This window comes from Lichenostomus cassidix, chromosome 1Aa (assembly GCF_008360975.1).
Source record: "Lichenostomus cassidix isolate B80296 chromosome 1Aa, HeHo_3.0, whole genome shotgun sequence".
Lineage (NCBI taxonomy): Eukaryota > Metazoa > Chordata > Aves > Passeriformes > Meliphagidae > Lichenostomus > Lichenostomus cassidix.
In genome coordinates this window covers 33,551,693-33,575,504 of record NC_139480.1, presented here as the reverse complement: position 1 = coordinate 33,575,504, position 23,812 = coordinate 33,551,693, and the positions used below count along the sequence as shown (strand labels likewise).

Here is a 23,812-nt window from a genome sequence, read left to right as displayed (position 1 = left end):
GCAAAATGCAGCATCTGCAAAATAAAGGAAGGTCTTTACTTAACACAAAAATGTTGTGGTAAGTGATGCATTGCCATATGCATACTGTCTAACAACAAATATCGCTTTGAATCTTCACAACAACATAGCAAAATAACTGTTATTAAATATATTCAACGGTCAATTCAAAGTAATAAGTATGGACAAAGGCTTGCTACCTTTTAAAACTGGACAACTGAAAGAGTGCATTTTAATTTTACATATGAGACTCTAGGTGTCACTCTTAGAAAACAAGACTCATGTTTGTCCCAGTTTACTGCTGACTTCAGCTGATGGAGAAAGTGTTAGAGCATATTTCATAAGCAGTTTCCTTGGATGGAAACTGAGATATATATGCAGTTGGGTTAGAAAGATTGAATTATTTATATTCAATTGCCAGAAATGAAAAAATTGAAATGAAAAATGAAGGGAAAAGACAATGGGCATATAGCCAAATACTAATCAAATTCAGTCTTTAGTTTTACTACAGAATTTTTATGTGACTATAGACAAGTTCCTATATTAAAGTACTGTTCTCCTTTGAGAAATGGAAAAACTGTCTATCAATTATTTGTTCAAGTTAATTTATCTTTTCTTAGCATACAGAAATCCTCAGAAGGAAATTATTTCCCACGTAGTGTTAATTGTTGTCACTGCTGCTTAGTGTATCTTATTACAGTGTTTTGGTCTTTTTGAAGCAGTGACTCTTGTTAAATGGAAAAAAAAGGTATTTTTTGTCTGTTACTGCAAAAGCAAGAGTGAAAAATATGAAGTTGTGTATTAAAATTGTCACTAGATCACAACTTCATGAAAAACACTGATCTAGTGGAAAGTAGCAGCTGCACAAGCAGTTTTGGTGTTATGTAAATAGTACAGCAACAGTCAGCGAAGACAATTTCCATCATAGACAAGACTATGTACAATTTTCTGGTTTCCCTGAAGTGTTTTTTTTCTCTGAAGTGTGAAATCTTCAGAGCAGAGATTATCACTCAATAAATTATTTCTGCTGTCTGCATAACCATCTACTGCAATTTCCTGACCTCAGCTGGAGCCCTGAAGTGGTGTTACAATGCAGTCACAGAATCATGGAATCATAATACCATAGAGTTGTTCAGGTTGGAAAAGACCTTTCAGATCATCAAGTCCAGCCATTGACACAGCACTGCCAAGTCCCCCAGAAAACCATGTCCCCAGGTGCCAAATCTACAGGTCTCTTACCTACCTCCAGGGATTGTGACTCAACCACATCCCTGGGCAGCCTGTTCCAGTGGTTGACAACCCCTTCAGTGAAGAAATTTTCCCTAGTCTCCAATCTAAACAAGTCCTGGCAAGTGCTGGGATAATTGCCATCAGAGAGCATAAGAAGGATTAGAAGATTAGGTTAGAAGAGTGTTTCCTGAAACATGGAAACAAGAACGGGATTTGGACAAGGATGTAACGTGTTGAATTTGGCTGTTTGGTCATTGTTTCTTTGTGCCCACAACATACATCAGTTTCTAGAGACAGCAACCTCTTCACTGCATAGATGCCTGGCCAAAGGTGAAATGCATGGACTTTTCATCTTGTGATTAATGAGGTCCTTCCCAAATAAGTCCCCTGTAGCCACTGAGCCTGCATATTGTTCGAGTCATCTTCCCCTCAGCAATTGTGGGGTTGCCTAGAGAAGGGGTGCTGGCTATCATGGGAATGGGAGATTGCAGGACTGTCACAGGAATGGGAGGGATACAGCAGCCCCTGTACAGCTGTTGCAGTGGTCACCTTACAGCTTCTCCTATCTCTAGCCAACCTTCATATTGCAAATAATGACTGCCCTGGGGGTATCCCCTCCTAAAAACTGCCAGGAACCACTAAGTTCTCCGAGAACACATGTGGAGAATGGTCTCACCTCATATCAGTTTTCATTGAAAAATCAGTATTTAGAGTGAAATTCCTATTCTGTTGGTTTCAGTGGAAGAGTGATTAGGAAATGTAAAGGCAGTTGGTAGGTCTATTGCTCTAAAGGAGCATTGCCAGAGGGAAAAGGGAAGCAATGGAATACCATCTATTGAAGGTGGAGATTATTGTGGAATGAAGATGCTGGTGACATATGCCAGGAGTAGGTTTGAATTGCAAAATATTATGAGTGTTTCTTTCAGTCCTTTGGATGGAGCTGGTTGATGCCCTTCCTACAGTTTTTTGGCTTCTGATGGGTTTTCTGCCCCAGCAAACAGGCAAAGCAGCAGAATAACATGTTATGCTAGGACATTTAATATCAGCTATCTGATTACCATTCCCTGATTTTTGAATAGTCAGAGATAGATCCTGAGAAAATATAAATTTAATTCTGTTCAGTGAAAGAGGGTGTATAGAGGTAGAGGCAGCCCGAAGAAGAAGAATATAGAAGAGGAGTGATGATCGGTGGGTAGAGGAGCCTGGGGTGTTGTCTTATCAATATGCTTCAGCATGTTGCTGTATTTTGCACATTTAAAAAAAAAAAATCTCCTTAAAGGAAGCCAGAAGTAAAGCTTCTAGCAGCTGGAAGTAAAGCTTCTAACAGCTGGAGTTGCAGAGAAAAGAATGAAACTCAAACAGAAATGATGAATGAGGTTATTTATAGATATTAAGGTGCATGTAGATACTGTAGGTACTATAGATACTAAGATATCGAGGTGTGAACAGGTTTGGCTCTGCTTTTCAAACAGCCCTTTAGTCAATTATGATTCTTCATATTTAATAAAATCTAATTTCTCCTCTACTTAAGACCTCAAAAAGGCCTTACACTCTTGACATAATAGTAGAGTTTGGGGTAATGATGTGCATGCCTTGTTAATATTAACCAATGGATGCTTTTCCTTCCACTTTCTCCCAGTGCTGCTTATTTAAACTGTTTTGGCCATGCTTTCAAATGAGCTGATGAGAAGGAAATAACTTCCTTGAAGTACCCATGGTGTGGAGGGGGATTTTTTTTGCTTGTTTCCTCTAAAGATTCAATGAGTAGTAGTTAACAGCAGAATACACTGTGGCGGTTTTATTGCCGTAGGTGAAGCTTGTAGCCCATGTCCACCATTTAATAAAGCATCATCAATTATTGTCTGATTTTTCCCTCCCTGCATGAAAGAAGAAGTGATTTGTGCCAACCCAGCTCATTGTCCCTAACCACATGCAAAGAACCCACTGACGTCTCCTAGACAAATTTTTTCATGCCAGTCTAAATGTTTTCTCTGTTCCTGTCTGGTGACTAAGGAATACGCAGCAGCAATTTCCAAGTGATGAGGAAAGCTTGCAGAGATAAACCACAGGTGCCTTAAATTAGTCACTTGATAAAGCGAGTCTCTTACAAGCGAGCCTCTTAGATGTGAGGAAGAATTTTTTTTGTGAATGAGAAACCACAGGCTGGCAGTGGAAAAGACAACCTGTTTTTCTACCCGCAGTAGGGGAAAGAGTGCTTCACGTACAGCGATACCCGCAAGGGTCGTAGATGTGAATCCCAAGACAGAGCACAACTGCAGAGGGGAAGGAGAAGTTCAACATTTGGGGAAAATTGCAGGGTTGCAGAAGGATAGAAAAAGGGGTTGCAGCATCTGGTGAAAAGCTGCAGCTTGACTCAGTGGCCTCTTTGAGGCCAGCAAACTGAGCTTTCATGCCCTGTACCCCTAAAAAAACCTGCTGATACCAAAGGGTGACTGAGTCAAATATTTCACTGATATCAACTGCACTCAGCTGATAGATAAATCCAACACAATCTGGTTTCAGAACATTTAAAGTGTGTGCTTATTCTTCTGTATAGAGAAAAAACAAGTGAATCTTTGGGGAGGTTTTATAGAAGGAAGGGAAGAGGCCATACTAATGTAGTGGAAATATATTAAAGAGTATTATCCTGGCCTAAACCTAGAATGAGTGTTTCACTGAGCGTAAAAAGATTTAAGAATTGTTACAAACTGCATGTTACAAACTGTATGGCAAAAAGGGTGAATATATGTGCTCAACTTGTCCATGAGTGAGCGCTACTGAGACAAAGCAGAAGGATGTAATTTTTGTATGTGGTTTCACTATTGATTTTCTGAGTCTGCTCCAGCTTTTAAGTTCTTTGAAACATTGGAATATTGCAAAGGATTTAAAGAAGAGTTGTAGGAAAATTTGCCCTATGGTACAAGACATTAAAGATATCAGTTCAACCCCACCCATGTGAGGGAAGATAAAAGCATCAGTCAATTGCAATTCATCTACAGAAATGACTTTATAAGAAACTCCATGTTTCCTCAGCCAAATGGCAGAAAGCACAGCAAAGTTGTACTCTTCAATACTAAACCCAGAAAACTAAGATATGCTGGAACTAGCAGTAAGACAGACACTGACCAGGTCAACTGGTATAAATGATCACTTTAAAGACTGTAAATGGAATCTCTAAGTTTTTTTATAAGTTACATCTTCCAGATACCAAGCACAGAAATGGAAAGAGCTCCTCTGAAATGCTTAACCTATGAACTCACCTCTGGTTTTGTTGTTTTGGTGGTTTTGTTTTTGTTTTTGGTTTTTTTTGTTTTTTTTTTTAATGAAGGCTGTTGCAGAGTTTCATGTTCTGATTGCCAGAAATCTTTCATTTTCTGGTCTGAATTTACTCACTAGCAGTTTATAGACATTTTGTCTAGTGTCAGTTTATTCTGTTAGCCTACATGTGTTACTGAATTTGCTGTTTTCCCACTCTAATGTAGTTCAGATAACAATTGGGTCTTCTCTCAGCTTATATTTTTCTAAATATGAACAATCCCAACTCTTCTAATCTTCCATTATAAAACAGGAGCTCTCTGTTTTTGTAGTTTGAATAATCTATATAGCACAGGGTTAACCCACAAATGTACATTGGCACTGCTGCCCTCCTCAGTCCTCTGGAAACACCTCACCCAGTTAACCTTCACAGCATCAATTTCCATTGCAGCATTGGCACAAGATACTGCTCCTGTGATGAGCACTGGCACCATGGAGTCATTCTCGTCCTCCAAAGGGTGTCCTCCAGCTTCTTCTGGCTATAAGCCTCACACCCAGAGTGACATTTACACAATCACATTTCTGCCTGTTTTATTCATTCTATCTTCATGTAAACCAAATTCTTCTCACTGAGGTCTGCCTTTGATTGAATCAAGGCTGCATTTTATTCTTTACCCTCCTTGTCTTTGATGGTTCATTATTTCATAATTTGTTCTAAAGACTTGCACACCACTCTTGTCAGATAACATATCTCTTTCTGCCTTGCTCATGCTACCACTCATCTGACAGATGGATTAAAAATTTCTCACTATTGCAACAGCAATTTTGTGTGCCCATTTGTTCCATTTGTTTACTTGATGGAAGAAACTTTAACTCTACCTTCCTGCTTGTGCTTTTGCCTTAGAGGAGACTGTTTCCATTCCTATTGTGGTCAGTCACCTTGACTTTACCTCTCTGTTTTGTGTCAACATCTCTCAAAATAATCTTGTTCACCTAGTACATTCAATGCTTCTTAATGTACCCATCATTGAGATGAATTGTCTGTTTAATTCTGGGCCTAGAATATATACAAACATCCAGGCCAGTCTGAACCTGCACCAACCTCTCTTCTTCCCTTATGCTCCTATTTTTTACATTCCCCTGACATGATTTTCTACTTCTGTTTTTACATTTGATTTGGTGAATTTGGGAAGTTGTTTCACACCCTTTTTCACATCTGAGATGCAGTTATCACTCGGGATCCTGCTGTCTTCCTATTGTTCTTGGGGAAGTGGCTAGCTGGGCTGCTCTCGTCAGAATAAAATCACAGCAATGCCCAGGTTGAAAAAGAGCTCTGGAAGTACCTGGTCCAAACTTCTTCCGTGAGCGTGGCCTTGGGGTTAGGTTATTTAAGATTGTGTCAAGCCCAGTGTTGAACACTTGAAGGTAGGTTCCACCACTTCTTCAGGCAGCTCGCTCTGACATTTAATGCTTCTCATGCTGAAACAATTTGAGCCTGTTGCACCGTGTCCATTCACTCTGCCCTGTGTGAAAAGAGTACCTCCACCTTCTTTATAACTACCTTTTGGGTAGTGGAAAGCTGCAATTAGATACCCCTGAACCTTCTTGTCTTGTGGCTGAACAAATCAAATTCCTTCAGTCTTTCTTTGCAAGTAGAGATCTTCAACCCTAAATGACACTGGAGGCTGTTGGCAGAACATTCTGCCATTTTTCAGTGTCTCTCTTGTGATGTTACTCTCTGTGGGGGGACAGCAGGGGATGGCAGCCCCCCAAAACGAGGTCCCTGGGGGGCATATCTCCACCATGTCCGGGCCGGGCAGCCCCCGGCGTGCGCTTAGTGTGGCGTGGGTCTCTGAGTCACAGAATTTCAGCAGGAAACGCAGTGAGACGAAGGAACAAACTGAACCCATCTCCTTTCTGCCAGGAAGGTTTATTTGGGGTTCTTAGGTAGGGTGCAGGGACGGGAAAGGGGGAGGAGAGCGGGGGATGGGAGTAAGGTCTGGCAGCTCAAAGATGGAGACCACGAGCTGATGCAGGCATCGGCTTATAAGGGAAAGGAAGGGGACGGGGCTGGCTTCCCCGGAGCCTATCCCTGGAGGTCTGAAGGGAAGACAGGCAAGGGGAACACACCAATAGATTTCGGATACAGCAGGATGCATATTTCAAAAAGAACCAATAACATACAGAGCAGCGGAACAAAGGAAAGCCACATGGAGATCTGAAAATCGCATTGCTACACTCTTGAGCTGGGGGACCTAAGCTGGGTGCACTATATTGGGTGTGGACTGAGAAGTGCCAAGCAGAATGGGAGAGAGAATGTCCAGTGACTCACTGGCTGCAATTCTGCCGATGCAGCCCAGGATCCTATTTGTCTTTGCAGCTGCATAGATGAAATCCACTCCCATTCAGCCGTCCACCAGCAATTCCAGTCCTCAACAGCAGACTTGCAGTCCTGTCATATTTTTTTTCTTTACTTTTCAGGCAAATTTTAAATAATTTTGCACTTACAACTTGCAGAAACCCCAGTCTTGTTTCATGTTTATCTTTACCTTCTGGCCCATTGATTAGTTCCTTCAGCTAATGGTTCTTTCAGAAACATTAGTTTGAAACAAAATGTTTCTTTTTGAAATGAAAATATAATTGTTTAACTGAAAAGTTACAACTCACAGGACAACATCCAGTCTTATTCAGAGAATGAGCATTGACCGTAATGATTCCTTTTGTGGTAGTACTTGACTTCTGTTGAAAAGACCTACAAACATCTTCCTAAATCTGTGAATATCAGCGAAGCATAACCTTCTGGTTTGGGATGTCTAGAAAAACAAAGTGAATCCATTCTTTCCTCAACTGAGTAACACTTCGTTATTGCTGACTCCTAGACACACAGTTCTCACAGGGACTTCCTTGGAAGCAGAGGGGGAACTGATGCATCCCACCACAGGCTCTTTTAAATGTAATTCAAGCTGTAATGCCATAAATTAGAGGGATTTTTAATGTGTTTCCATGTGTACCTATGTATGAGAAGATCCATGACTTCTTTCAAATACTTAATTACTTCTTCAACAAATATTTATTACTGCACACTTACCTGTCTACTTATGTTTGATTATTATGGTTCAGGTTCTAGTACAAATAACATTTTAATTTCATGCTTCCCATTGCTTAGACCATTCACCTTGGGTGCTTAAATATTTCAGGTAAGATCTGAAATTGTTGGAAGATAATTTATGTCTTCATTAGCAAAAGGAGCAATACTACAGGAGCAGATTATTAAGTTAAAAAAATTGGTCTTGAGGACCCAACTTCCACACTGTGCTTGTTTTGAGTTTGTTTTGAACAATCTCTAGACTGGTCCTGTGACCTGAGCTCCTATGAACAATTGGAGAGCATCAGAGAGTTTCTGAAAAACATTTTTCAGTTTTATTTTATCTGAAAGGAATTCATTTTTGCTGGTTCCCAGAGTGCTCCCAAATGCAAGACAAAGTAAAGTGAGTGGTGCTCAGGAGATTGCCCATGTGTAGGACAATTGTCACACAAACACAGAGGATCTTGTTGATATGCCATTTTGCCTTATATGGGCAGAAAAAAAATTGTGAGTCAGTCTCAAATGTCTTTGGGCATTTTCTTTTGGCAAGTATTGAATCAGAATTGATGGTTTTCCAGAGGAAAATTCTCTTATGGAAATGGCAGAGCAGTTCAAGTGTGCTAATGGAAACCAGAGTTGGTGTGCCTGAATTCTGAGCTCTTTGCAATTGATACTCAACTTGTCTGTGTACTTTTGCAAAGCTGTGAAAGGACAGTTGTACTTTGCCTATGCACACAGAGACAGAGGTAGAACACTACTGATAAATTCTGGAGTATCACAGCTCCTCTTCTACTGATATCCACACTAGTTAGATTAAAATAAACCCACCTTAGCTGTTGTGGTTCATGCTACAGTTTCTCCTTCAATTTTGCTGCACAGATATTCACAGAATAGGCTGGTGTGGCAAACCAGAGGTATTGAAAAAGGATAAAGTAAGAATCCAGAGCCCTGTACACATTATTACAAAACAGAATGATCAATTAAAGTGTCAGGGGAAAGTTCTTTTCACTATTCTTTTTCATAAATTTTGGAAGATTTTCCTAATTGTCGTATAGACTTTCCTAGATGTTAACAATCCTTGAATAATTGATGAGATAAATATTCTTTCATAACAACCAAATAGTGATGCTAGGAAAGGTATTCCCCTCCTTATGGTAACTAACTCATACAGACGTTAAAATACCAATGTGTGGTCCATCATTAGTAGGGTAATCTTGCTGTTGCTTAGCTGTCAAATTTAATGAAGGTGGCAGGAGTTAAATTAGCTGTGAGACCTTTAAGTCTCCCAAAATCAGAAGACACTGCTGACTCTGCTCAAAAGTTACTGACAAGGAAGGAACTGACAGCTAAAAAACTGCATAAGTTTCATTTCCTTAGGAAAAAAGATTAACAACCCAGCCTGCCACAGTACCTACATTTTGATTACTTTAAAGTATGCTATTTGAGACTGTAGTTTGTAAATTTTTGAAAAGTGCATTTTTGCAGTTTGGGGGGAAAGAAAGAGCATATTTGTTTATTTTATTGTCTTTTAAAAAACTTGTATTATTTTAGTTTGGGGTCAGAAGCTCAATTGTCTCTTCAAAAAAGCAAAGAAATTTATTTCTGTCATTTCTTGGGTTTGTTTTCTTTAAAAAGTATTTATTACTAACTAATTAAATATTTTAATTGTCTTAGGAGCACTAGAATATATTAATTCAGAGCACTTCATAGTTGTAGGTTCAGGCCTTTGAAAAAGGAAGATGAGCAACTTTAAAATGAAGTGCATCTACACTCGACCCACAGTAGCTCTTCTACAGGCAGCCTTATTTCCTGTGGAGATGAAGAGGAAATGTGTTTAGGGTGTGAAGTACCTTCTTCATTTTTTAACTACTAAAAAGCAAAGGTCTTGCATATTTCTCCTTTCACTTTAAAATCGGAATCTAACTGAAAAACCTTTGCAAGCAAACTCCTCTCAAGAAGCCCGGTTCTAAGTAAAATGTTATCTGTGGATGAATTGCTTGTAAGCCTGACTTTCTGGCATTCCCCTACATGTCCTGGAGGCTGGACAGAAACAGGTAGGACCAAATCTGTGTACCAATTTGCTTTTTTCTGTGAGAAAACATGACTGGCTTTCTTAGTCACACAATTATGAATGGTGCTAAAAAGATTGGCAGGAAAGGGGGATCCCCACCAAACCGTCTCCTGGATAGTTTTAGAAGAAAAGATTGCATCATGTAATAGATTTCTTCTAGGAAACATCCTGTGGAGGTTTCCAAATGATTATGACAGAAAATGTCCACTCTGTAGGCTGGTTTGAAAGATTTAATGGATATTTTTTTACTGATGCTTGAAACAGATCGTTGACTTAGCCTCCAACATGTGCCCACATGTACACACTTGTGTTTCCATGTACTTATGTGATAATTAACTATTATAAACTGTATAGGGGATAACATGTAAATGATCAGATTTTTCCTCCAAATGCTCACCTTTCAAGGTAGAATATTCAATAATAAATTATAGCAGGGTTGCTTCCACTACTTCTTTCTTCCAAACTTAAATGTATTAATTTCTAACAACAAATACATATGTAACATAAAGTACTTAAACTGTGAAAACAAATGCAACTACACAACGAAAACCCAAATAGCACTTGAATTCCTTATTAAAAGTTAGATCAAAAAGCTCCACTGCAAGTAAAAGCGAACAGCACCAAAAAATCAGCATAATGAGAAGGAAAACAACACCCAGCTCATGGAGAGTATTCTATAAATATAATGAGAGGAAGAAGAGCAGGACTGGCTCACTAACACGTTGATAGTCTGAAAAGTGCCATTTTGACATAGTATTAAGAATGTGTGAGAAGTATTAGATTGTTATCCATCTGCAATGAATATTCAGTTGACTCTGTGCTGCTTTGTGAGGTGGCAAGCTGGCCTCTGATGAGGTTAATGGAGATCCCTGAATGGTTTGATCTAACACATGCAGAAACTGACAGCTGATCCAAGACTAGCATCCTTCAGTCTTCTCCCTTTAAAAATGATGTGGTCCTTTCAAAAAAGAGACTTGGGGTATTATCACAGATACTTGGATGAGAAGTTCCAGTGGTTTTTTTGCTCCTTTTGAAGGTGGATCTGATCCTATGAAAATGAAACTGAATAACAGACTGAGAAAACACCAGAGGTCTCTGCATGGAGAATTAAAATATAGAGAAAAACATGCACTCATTTACTGGGAATTGGGGAAAGAAACTGAGCAAAACATCTATTTTTTCTATCTAGTACCATACAGCAACAGTAGACATACACATATATATTTACAGGAAATATCAGAAAGTCAGAATCACAGAACACAGTCAGGGCAAATTACAGCGGAATTGTTTTCTCCATGAATTAGCTTTCTCAAAGTGAATTAAAATATTACCTTGAAACTAATGGAAGCATTTGTGGAAAAGATTATGGTAATACTAGCATGATGGTCTTATGAAGAGCAGGGCTATTAGAGAACCTTGGAATCATAGATCATCCTGACCTGGAAGGAACAGAAGAATTAAAAAACCTTGGAAGATCACTTTGGGGACAACTATTTTAATAATATATATCCTTATTTTTTAGAATACCTCGCATCCACAGAGTGCCTTAGCTGAGGTCAATATGTTCCATTGATAACATTAAATATATAGCATTGCCTGCTTAACATTAAAAACCAACAAATATGAATGTTGTAGGTGATAGTGCCTAAAAAGCCTAAGCAGAAGTATTTCAAAAATATTAGGAAAAATCTTGTAACAGTCATGTTTAAATAATTTTTTTTTCTATTTGCTTTATTTTGCTTTTAGAACTTCTTGTTTTCTGTCTTTTCCCTGCAACTGTACTGATTAAAAAGTGATTAGAAGAGACATCCCAACCCCAAAACTCTAAAACAGATCCCAATATTCATGAAATCATATAAAACAAGAAGCTGGTCTTTAAAGTAGAAAAAAATACTGTAAGATCCATGAAATAATGCTCATAACTGGCAGTACCTCCAAAGGGTATTATGGCCCTGAAAACAGAAAACTTTCAAGAGTGTTTTATTCCTATTGGAAGAATGAGGAAGAGCTGGTGAAAATGGAAGATTTTATGTGGAAAAACCTGTAGACACTCTGTGTTTGTAGCACGGGAGGTATAACACAGCCATAGTTTTGGATTGCTGCTGTGCCAACAGTTGTGCTGCATTTCCATTGATATGGACTTAAACTAAAATTGCATAAGATTTAGAATTTTATTCTATTTTATGGGCAATAGGTTATCATCAGGATTTGGATATGTGGAAAGATTCCAGACAATAGAAGTATAGAGTAAAAATGCACACCATATTTGTCCATCACTGTCTTCTACATTGTCATATTTTTTTTCCATACTTTATTACAAGAAAAAGAGTATTTTGGAATTTCACCTGCCTTTCTCATGGCTAGCTCTCACTAGTAGCTTATATTTTCTAAATCCCACATACATGCAGACTATGTTTTTTTTGAGAGCTGGAAAAACAGTTTGTACCAACGTGAAATACAGCACAAGAAACAAGAAGGAAACTTTGGTCTCCATTACTTATTGCAGTCCATGTACAATTAGCAATGAGGAAATGTGTTATAGGTCTCTCTTTCCAGACTCAGAATTCCTCATATATATCAAGTCAATAGTGTTTCAAGGAGAAGAAAAGAAAGACAGCGGTATGCTGATTTTAGAAACGGACGTGAGCAGCTACTAATGAGGATAGATGTTCTGAGAAAAATATTTTTTATCATCTTCAGAAAATTATTTTAACACTAGTCCTGAATATTTATATTATGCTATTGCTGAAGTTTTTAGAAAATGCAAAGATAGTGATACATTTAGGAATTACCATAAATTACCATAAACACCAAAGTGTTTGAGAAAGGCCGGAGGCTATCCTCTTCTTGGGTAAAGCAAAAGCTTGAACATTTACGGGATAGATGAGTACTCAGACCATGAGGGGTAGTTATTTCTGTTGCTAGTTCAGAAAGGAATCATTAGTATTTGGTGGGGAACTCCTGCATGAGTTTACCAAATTAAAAAACTGAAGGAAAGTATGAAACGGATGTCTTGTGTAAGTCAAAGTATCAAGGTTTTAATAATTTTGAACTTACACTCTAATCAATTCAAGTTGTATCCATCAGCTCATTATCTATTTGGAAGTTTGTCTCTCTAGATGTCTAATACCACTGAGTGCTAATTTCCTCTTCCTTCTTTTTCTTTGGGAGACTCAACAGCTTATGTGTATAAGAAAATTTGTGAGTGGAAAGAGGGATCAATAATACGCCTTTTCCCCTTGCCAATTGCATGCAGACAGGGGTATGTAATGGAGGCCAAAGGACCATCCTAGTGTCATATTTCAGATGGTATAAACTGGTTTTCCAGTTCTCTCAAACAATATCTCCAAAGTGTCCTTGGAATGGGATGAAATTTTATTTAGAAAAATGCTAAAACAATTACTTTTGAACATTTCAGAAAATCTCTCTACCCTGAAATTTTATTTTATAAAACAAAGTAGATGTTTTGTGTCAGTATTATCCCTAATGAGGGATAATATCTATAACTCTATCCAGAGTCACTGGAAACATCCTCTAAATCACAGAGATCCAGTGGTCAAAGAGAGTAGACAATTACATCCTCTATAATGTGTAGTACTGATGAAGCATATCCTTATCTGTAGGAGAGTGGTGGGTTGGCTTTTTAATTTTATTTTTGGTTTTGATTTTTGTTTGGTTTGGTTGTTGTTTTATTTGCCAGTTTGGGGAGTGTGTTGGTTTGAAAACAAACCAGTGGGAGATCACAAGTCAAGATTGAAATTAAAAATAAGTGAAATAATACAAGGAAAAGCACTGACAAAGTCAGATACAACCTAACACCCTGTTAGGGTGGTAGTAGCAGTCTAACTGAAGTAGTCCAGTTGAAGCGGTGATTTTGTGAAGGTCTAGTCTCTAGCTGAAGATCTAGTGGTAGCTCTGGTCTTCTGGGAACCCAGTAGACAGGGCTAGCTCAGGCAGTTCTAAGGCTAGGTTATATTCAGGTGGGAACACCTGGCTCTTCTCTCCTCGGCAGAGCATCTCACAATGGGATGAGATAAGTCTATGAGTCACACGGTGGGTCTCTGATGGCCCATTGCCTGTCATGCGGGGTGGGTCATTAGCAAGTGATAATAGCTAACGGATGGCCCATTGCCTGTCATCCGGAGTGGGTGATAGCAGCTAATGGCCCACAGCTGGTGGTAATAGAATACTTAACTACATCAATATTGCAACCTAGGACAGGGAGTTTTTTTTTTTTTTTTGGTTGTTTTACTTTTTTTCTGGCAGGGGAAACAACAACGTTATATGTTTGTAAGGGTCAGTTGTAAATTTACAGAATCATAGAAAGGCTTGGGTTGGAAGAGACTTATAAGATCATATAGCTCCAACTACATGGGCAGGAACACCTTCCACTAGACCTGGTTGCTCAGAGCCCCATCCAGCCTGGTCTTGGACACTGCCAGAGATGGGGAATCCATTGCTTCTCTGGACAATGTTCCAGTTTCTCACCATTTTCACAGCAAAGAGTTTCCTTCTAAAGCCTAATAAAAACCTTCCCTCTGACAGTTTGCAGCCATTCCTCCGTGCTATCATTACATGCCCTTTTAAAAATTCCCTCTCCGGCTTTATTGTAAGTCCCCTTAAGTCCCCTTTACTAGTGATGCCTGATTATCAAGTTATCTGCTTTGCAGATAGTACTACCATGAATAACAATGTTTGGCAATTGCATATCACTGGCACAATGTGTAGGCAGAGTTTAATCACTTGACACCCTCAAGTGAGCCAACCCCTCCTCCACCGCCCCCGGCACCGCGAAGGACGAAACAAAGGAATTGTTTCTGCTGCTTTGTAAGAAAGGGAGACCAAGAGGTGAAGTGTGATATAATGTCAGAATGACAACTCAGAGAGGGTTTTCCGACCCTGGGCTGCTTTCCTTGGGCAGTGGTGACAGAGAAAGCCACTGCGTTTTAGAGAAATGAAAGGCAGAGATCTGCTGAACTGGCATGGGCAGTTGCTCACTAAACCACTCAGCGCTCTGAGGAGTAAGCATAAAACAAAAAATGAAAGGGAAAAAGCTGTAATCAGTGGTTATATTGAAATTTGACGTGACTTTGCAAGGGCATCTTCGGGTATTTGGTGTAAGGTGTTGTATGAACAGAAGGGTGTGAAACCTCTGCTTTGCATGAAGAGTCAGATGAGTTCCAGGCAGCAAAATGAAAAAATGCCTTGGTTTCACTTCCTTCTGTGTTTGGAACCGATGACAATCCAGCTGTGACTACGGAGTCTCACAAAAGGACCACTTCAATTCTATGCAGCGCAAGACTTCTCAATACACTTCTGGCATCTCTTTGAACTAGATAGCACTAGTGCCCAGACAAAGAGCTTGTGTTAGTGCTGAGTGTTCAGTCCTCTCCAGCATGCACTTCACAGATATCTGTCAAAGAACACAGATAAAAAATTGCATGCTCTTAGGCCCTTGGAAAGGGCAGATATTTTCAGGATACCTCCTGCATTTTTTGTAACCATGTTGATTCTCAGGAAAGGCAGTGCAGGGGAGCCATCTGAACCTGGGGCTTCCTCACAAAGGGACTGTTCACAGTTCTTGGCCAACAAGAACTACACTGGACAACGGTGATCTGCTCCATCACTTTTGGATGGAATGGAAAGCAAAACAGGGCTGGAAGAAACACAGAGCACTCATATTCTGACCATCTGCTGTAGACTGTTACCTAATTTCAAAATAATTTGGTAACATGAGGTTGTGTGTCGACAGAAGAGAATATTATGAGACAAATATGTCAATGTTAATGTGGCACCATTTATTAAAATGTAAAGGATTTGGAAAAAGGGTACTCTATTTCTATATTAAAATACATTTCAGTTCAGCTGATGATTTACGACAGAACATTAAATGCTTTGTGTGATAATTTGAATATGGAGATAAGTAAAAGGCCTGAATCTAACCTCTCCAGGTAGGAGAGTGTACCTACAAGTCAGACCTGCACTCAGAAGATACCATGACAGAGACAGATGTCATAGCTTTTTTTTTTCCTTTTTGCCTAATTTCTTGCCTCAGTTTATGATATAATACTTGTAGCACTGCATTGTGGTCAAAGGACCACAATGGGACTAGGAGACCATGTTCGTGTTTCTAGATTTGTCTTTGCCAGAGGCTGGATGATCATGAACCATCGCATTACTCTGTGCTTCTATTTTCTTACCTGCAAAATTGAGTGCTTGGCAAGTGACCTTCTCTCAAGTATGAGGAGATTTAGTGATCAAATTAGCTGAGTAACCTCCCAAAACTTTAACCAGTATTGACAAAATGTGAGCAGGCAAAATCCTTTTTTTTGATACTTCATCCTCCTGCTAGTCTTAAAAGTTTGGTTGCAACATGAGATCAAATGGAAGTCACCTAGAGAGGCTCAGCCTGCTGTGGATGAGATGTGTGTCAGACAAGTTTAACAGGGCAGCCTAACCCAGCACAGTCACTCTGGGTGGACAGTTCTCTGGAGAAGGCAGTACTGCTGACTTAATGTTTCAGGTCCTGGAATTACATCTTCTGCTTGGCTGGAAAATTACAGAAATTAGTTGTGTTCAATTGTGTTGTGATTTGTTCTTAATATGTTAGGAAGACTGAACTGTTTAAGTAAAGAATCTTTCCCAAACTTCCTTCTTTCAACTATTCTTTACACTCTCTCTAGTAATTCTGCACAAAAGCACTGTTCAAATTAGAACCTGTAATTGGCAAAAATTTGGCTTCAGGATCCAGTCCCTCATCCAGTTGTACGTTTCTGACTGCATAAAGAGTGGCATATGCAATAGGAATCATTTTCACTCTCCCACTTCACATGTCCTTTCCAACACTTTGCCAAAGAATTGCTCCATAGACTCACGGCCAGTCAATGAACTTCAGCAGGTGTTCCCATCTTGTAAAATATGCTGTCTATAAAACTACATTTGGCTGAGCTGTAATGTGTCTTTGTGCTTGCCTTGCATAGCAATCCAGATGCTTCACCATTATCATTAGGTTTGTTCAGTGTGCTGACATTTGTGAGTTCATTTTGAATTGTGAGTCCACTTTGAATTTTGGTGGGGCCTCCATTTTTCCACTATCCCTGGAGGTAATGAAAAGGCATATGAATGTGGTGCTTGCAAACGTGGTTTGGTGATGGACTCAGCAGTGCTAGGTTAGTGGTTGCGCTCAATGGCCTTAAGTGTTTTTTCCAAACAAAATAATCCCATTATACTAATTTCTAGCACAGAACCGCAGAATAAAAATGGTTTGAGTTGGAAGCGACTTTTGAAGATCATCTAGTCCAACCTCTCTGCCATGAATGGGCTTGTTAACTTTGCATTTGTTTACAGTGCTTTGAAGCATCCTTGAATAGCACTATTACCTTACCTTCACGCCAACACGTCCAGCAAAGAAGTTATTGCTTAATCAGTTTTAACTTCTTAAACTAAAACCAAGGTGTGCATTGCATAGTGTTACTACCTCAAGCAGCTTACAGCACTAATTTTTGTGCAGTACCACACCTGTTGTGAGATGTGCCCCATCTGTCTATGTTGCTGTTGCCAAGGAGTTCTAGCATGCAGCTTTTGGGTCTGCCATTGTTGGTGAAATTTGATTATTTTCCCTGAAAAATGATGATTTCCTGGTAGTAGTAGTCTTGGTTTATTCCACAGATTGAGGTCCTCTTTCAAACTGCAGATGAAAAAGATCTGATGGCATTAGTGGTCATTAGCTGAGATGGAAGGAGCTTCTGGGGAAAAGGAGAGTTTCTTGCAAGGAATATCTAAAGAGACATGTGGGGCTGATCTGAAGAGTTCTAATCTTACCTGTTGGGAACCACTTTAATTTTCACCTGTTTCTGATGAGCTGCACACATCTTCCATTGCAGCCTGTGTGAACTGAGCCCACAACTGCCCTCTTCATGATTCTCTCTCTCTTCTTTTCCCTATCGGCCCCTTCTTTCTTTCCCTTGCAGGCTCCAACCTACCCTCCATTCATATACTGCAGCCTAAAATTATCTAATTTCTTCATAAGACTCTTCAGAATTACCTCTTTTCCCATTATATCCATCAAAGCAGAGTTTAATTCCTATACAAAACCGTTTTCTTTCCCCAGCTATCCTCAGCACAGTTGTTTCAGGGTCCTGTATGCACTTGGAGACCACCCTGTCTTCTTCAACTGGGCTTATTTTCATCCATATCCTTCTGTTTTCATATTCCGCACACATTAGTGCAAGTGAAATGGCAGGTGGGGAATTTTAATCATTGCCAAGCAAAAATGAGTGTCTTAAGTACTAAATACTCTGCTCCCATAAATAGTAGACAACCATAGAGGAATTTAATATGATACATCATTGCATTAATGATGGAACCTTGTTTGTCCTGCTCTGAATCTGGAGGTGAGGAATGCAAAAGCAGCAGAAGTGCACTTTGGACCATGGAAAGGATGAATGCAGTGTTTTACAAAAGGATAGCAGTAGAAAGAATGTTTAAAATTCTAAGTGTCTGTGAAGAACGCCACGCCAAACTCAGTGGTTACTTTAAAAGAATACCAGAAATGAGTTGACTGTTATACTGACCCTTTAACCACAAGATATGATTTTTTTTCAGATGGTGTGTAAGAATTGGTTTGAGCCACAATGCATACTTTTTGATCAGCACTGTAATTTCCCCCTTTTCCCCAACCACGTGTAAAAGAAACTTCAGAACTTGCCACGTAAACGTTACCCATTGACGAACCACCAAAATTTTTTCCAGGACCATGTTTTAACAAAGACTCTTTCGAGGGATTCCCTTGATTAGCCAAAAAATGAAGGGTTCTTATCTAACACTATCTTGTCTAAATATACACAGCCTGTGATGACGAAACAAAAAAATTTCAAGACCAGGTATAAATACCACTGACAGGCTGATGAAGTTCAGTCGTCTACCTTCTTCTAATAGAAGATCTAACTATTAGAAGTTGAAGCTCTCTGGTCTTAGACCTGTTCTTCCAGAACTTATCTGAGCAGTTTAACTGAACCACCACCAAGAAAATGGCTTTCCAAACCTACAGCTTGTTTGCTCTGGCTGTCATCATGATTTCTTTTGGGCATGTGGAAAATAGATTGAATCTTCTTCAACTTCAAAATGATATAGACAAACTGAAAGCTGATTTTGTAAGTATAGTCTTCTACATTTCTCTTCTCTTTCTGCTTGTGCTTTACATATAGTCCAAACTTGAGCACTGCTTGACACACTCAATATGTACCAATAGAGGGTAATCATAGAACTAATTTTTGATCATACCTTTTTTCTTCACAAGAATATGGATACTTCTTTTGTTTTACTAAGCTATTTCATTAACCTGATTCAGATTTTCTATAGTCATAGTTATTGTAGTAATTTGCATTTATTTCAGAGATGCTCTTTCTTTTACAATAGCTTCTTCTAGCTCAATTCAGCCTTAATTACATTGAACATTTTGTAGCAAGAAATCTTAATGCAATTTATGGTGAATATATGAATCTTTATTCAGTTCTGACTAGATGAAAATTACTGACTTTTAAAATTTTATGTTAGCAATATTAATGGGAGATTTAGTACTAGTTAGCAATATGAACAAATTGGTGATGAACTTTTGCTTTAACAAATGCATTTGCTACTTATTTTAAATTCTAGTAGTGTGTTGCTCAAAGGTGGTTCCTAGTTCCTATATTTTTGCATCCTCCAGTCATTTTACTTCCATATGTGTGGCTTTGATCTGGTATGGGAATATAATCTGGCATGATATTCTTTCTTGTCAAATAAAATTTTGGTAACTTGATAACAGTAATGTTAATTCACCAGTCTTCATGTGGGAGGCATTAAGGGAATACACAGCTGAATTCAGCAGGGATTAATCACAGAGACAGCAGATTTACAGTAGAGTCACTTTTAATTAAAAGATTTTATTTTTAATGTATTTTTGTTTGGTTTTTTCCCCTCTAAAAGGATAAAAACAACTGCAAGAGTCTGCTCCTATTTTCAGCTCTGATTTTGCCATGATTTTGCTGTAATTTTGTGCAAATGACAGTTGAAATTTGATAGTCAGAGAATCACCCTGAAGTGGTAAAGACTAATGTGATACTTCAGTGTTTGCAGGAAACTGGCTGTAAAATTGGCATAAAATCTAAAATTTATCATTAGCATAGACCAGAGAGAGTCTTGCTAGAATATACATAACTCTGTTGAAGAGATCCTGAGCTATGGTGAACTTTTTGCACTGACATTAGAACTTTGCTCCACAGAAGGAGCTCCAAACCTTTCAGAAGCAAAAAAAAAAAAATCAAAGTTTGGTAGTGTGCTCAGCATGGGGAGCCAATCAGCCTAGGGGCTTCTGTCAGTGTGCAAGTTTTCCTTTGCACTCACTGTAATTAAATTACTGAGCAGACAAAAGAAGGAAATACACTGCTGTATACAAAAAGGGGAAAAAAAGACACACAGAAGAGGAAATGATTCAGTTTGCCTTTCCTTGGTAGGAGAGTTGTATTGCTCCTTGTTTCCTGGAATCTGACACAGTGTGTAGCCAACATCTGACAGTTAAACTCTGTCCCTGTGAGCCTCTCAATAGCCCAATAATCTTGCTTATCCCCATGCTTGACTGTGAGCTACTGGGATATTCTCCAGTTCTGCAAACTCTAGTTTTATGGTAAAAATAGTTTATTCTTGTTCCATATGAGATTTTGCTGAGACTGTATGAATTTAAGGTCACAGATTACAAACTATTGGACTGAAAACATGCCAATATCAGACCTAATGATTTTCTAGCCAGTTGCTGTGTTTATAAGCTTTTATTTTCATCTGTCAATAGCAAAACTTGCAAGGAGCATTTGGGAAAATAGATGTGCTAAACATCTCTATTCAGATGAGTTATAGCAGGAGAAGACATTGAAAAGCAGATTAATTCAATTTGTGGTATCTGGCAGCCATATAGTGGGATTTGGTGGTTAGCGAAGTGAAAGCATTGTGATAGCTATAGGCCAGATGTGCAAAAATCAGGATTTTGCTGCACATTTGAATACAGAACACAAATTTGCCTTGTGAGAAATATTGTTTATGTAATAGATATGTTCGTTCTTTTTTTCAGAACTCGAGTCATTCAGATGTAGCTGATGGTGGACCGATTTTCACAGAGAAGCTGTCAAGCTGGACAGAGGTGAGTCAAAACCAGATATGACAAAGCGTCTCAGGCACTTTGTGGAGCACTTTTGGTACAAAGCAGCTCCCAGAACCAGCATCATTAGCTGCAGTAGAATGATCATGTGCAGAGTTCTCTTTGGTAGCTTGGAAATGAGACAAAAATCCCCATAAAAATGCTTTATACTGCACCATGAACCGACTCTGAGGTACAGCCAAGCCTGGGAGATGAGTTGCAACATCTTCTTTATCATCTTGTTTCAAGCAGCAGAGAATCCCTCGATGCTGTATTTTATCTTCCTTCATTTCCCTGCTGATGGGCACTCACAGACTTTTTGTTTTTAATTGTATTTTTCAACAGAGAAATGAAAAAAGGATCATCCTGAGTCAGATTATTTCCATGTACTTGAAAATGCTCGAAAACACTGACAGGTCGAAGGCTCATGTCAGGAACATATCTGAGGAGCTCCATACTCTGAAAGAAAGCCTTTCTGATGGCTCAAAGAAGATAGAAGATCTCAAGGACCTGACAAAACTTCAGGTGAGGCTCTTCCTTTGCCTCCACGGCCCATGATGTTATATTTTCCAGTTGTGATTTGAGTGTGATTCTAGCCAACAGTACTGCAGTAACCCATATGGTAATCCCCATCTAGCTCAGTTCACGCTGTAAAACCAAATGTTTCCAGCTGCAGGGGCTGCTGCAGGTTTACAGTGTGGGCTAGTGCTGAGCCTTGCTGCAATCTGGCACAGAGGTGCAGGCAGCAATGCCACACAGGCTTTACACCAGAGCTGCCACTGATGCAGCCATTTGTGGGGTAGAAATGGGTTGGGAAAGCTGTGCCCAGCTGTGGAATGCTCTGTGGCTGTGGGAGAACTTGGCTTACGGTGCTCGAGCCAACAGCACAAACCACTGAGCTCTGCAGAGCTCTGCACACAGTGCCCAGTGGAGTCAGCTGCTTTTAACTACAGGGTAGCTCTGTTTCACAGAATATGGCTCTTCTGTGGCAGGTTGCAACGTGGCACGGAAAGGGGAAAACAAAAATCTGTGACAGAATGACTCTCTGTTGTGGGAATTAGGTGGTAGGGAATTGAAAATTGCAGATGTCCTTCTGTTTTACCCTGGTAGCAGGGTAGCCTGTGGGTTGGGATCAGTAAATATTTATAGCTCTTGGCATGGCTTTTATTCCATTTGTTTCTTATTTATTACAGATGGGTGACTTGAAAATCCAGCGCAAGGCTGTGAATGAGCTGTTCAGCGTCTTACAAAAACTAGGGGACACCTCAAGTTCTCACAAAAGAAAAAGAAGCCAGTTTCAGAGGCTGTGCAAATGCTAATGCCATCTTATAATCTTTTGCACTGAGCTACTGTGCAAATCTTGTTGTGACAAGATTTTAAAAATGTTAATATTTCTATTGATTTTTATACATTTATTTATTAATATTTAAGTGCCTAAATAATTATTTATTAAGAAATACAAATAAAAGTATTTATACTCCCTAATATTATATAAGAAATTATCTTGTCTTAAAATCCTGTCTATTTGTTATATGTTTGTTGACCTGAAAATACAGAATGGGGCAATATTTACCCAATTTCCATATGGAAATCTTGAAATGACATGATATGGTACCCAGCTTACCATCTGGTGATGCCTTGAGAGAGGGGTGTTATGAGATTAGTCTCATCTCTTTGGCATGGAGATACAAGCACCAGTACAGGGAAACTGCAGTATTCAGGAAAACATATTTATGTCTGCTTACTACTAAACATATCTAAATCCAAATAAGGCAAGTAGAGATGCTTAAGGGTATGCAAATGTTGAAGCGCATTTTGGAACTAGAGGATTGATGATTAATTGCTGGTTATTATTATTATTATTATTACTATTTTTATGCACTGAAGTTACCAGGAGGACAGTCCACTTAATATCTCAAGAGAATGTGACTAACTGTATTGCACTGACTTAACTTAAACTCTCAGATTTTAAAAATTTCTGTTGTTTTTTTTTTTTTCTTTAAATGAATCATTCACATGTGTCTGTTGTAATTTTATTTATTTGGAGGTAGTAATATGGAAGTTTTAATCTCAAAGACTATATTTTTGCACTGGAATATTATTAAAAACTTCAGATTTTTTCCAAAAGAGATGTTTTGAAAATTGAATATTAAATAAATAAATACATATGTTTTAAATATGTGTTTTCATGTTCATTCACCATCATCTCCATGAAAAGTAAAATGTTAATCTTGTTCTACATTGTGAAAAATGATGGTCCTGCCCAGACATATAAAAAATATTTTGTTTCCTCCTGCCTGTCCAAGACTAGGGAAAGGACAATGTCTTTGAAGAAATATGGCAGAAGAGTCTAAAATTCCCAAGCTTTTCTTTGATCTGGATGAGGAAACATAATTTGGCTTTTGAGAAGGCATTGATCATTTGAAATTTGTTGTTATTGTGATTAAGGATAAAAAACACTTCCAAATTTCTGTGCATGTCAGAGCTGTGGAGCCCAGGCTGATATCAGCCCATCTCCTGGGCTCCCTGCCAGTGTCCAAGCTGGAGACCTGGGGCAGCTCTGGCCAGCCTCACAGGCTCCCAAATTTTTGGGTCCTCAGGCCTTTACCCAGCAAATCTGGGGGTAGTCTGCCTGAACTGACTGGAAATAGAGCCAATTTTCCTTGGCATTCCTGCCAACAGGAGATTTCCAACTACATCCTGAAATTTGACTGACTCAGCAAATTTCAGAAGTATCACCACATCACATCCAAAGTTTAGTTGCAGTAAGTCCAACAAGTTTAGCTGGAATTCCTGCAACCATTCCTACCCCCAGGCTCAGCTGGTCTCCCTTGGTGCAAGACACCTTCATTCATATCCACATTTGACAGTCATAACAAAGTCACTCAATGAGCCTGGAGACTTGAACTTATTTTGAGGGAAAAAGCTGCTCTTGTTTACATTCATCACAGACATGCATATGCACGGGAGATGCAAGTGACATTTCTCCTGTAGGATTTCTCCAGTT

The 23,812-nt window shown here is 39.0% G+C and overlaps 1 protein-coding gene across 1 annotated transcript; it reads left to right on the top strand.

The window, feature by feature from the left end:
- The first annotated feature begins 17,257 nt into the window (after positions 1-17,257).
- Positions 17,258-22,982, top strand: IFNG (interferon gamma). Its single transcript, XM_085044599.1, has 4 exons — positions 17,258-18,790; positions 20,740-20,808; positions 21,151-21,330; positions 21,999-22,982. The coding sequence occupies exons 1-4, from the start codon at positions 18,668-18,670 to the stop codon at positions 22,122-22,124; spliced, it is 498 nt and encodes a 165-aa protein (XP_084900725.1). The 5' UTR covers positions 17,258-18,667; the 3' UTR covers positions 22,125-22,982.
- The last annotated feature ends 830 nt before the right edge of the window (positions 22,983-23,812 follow it).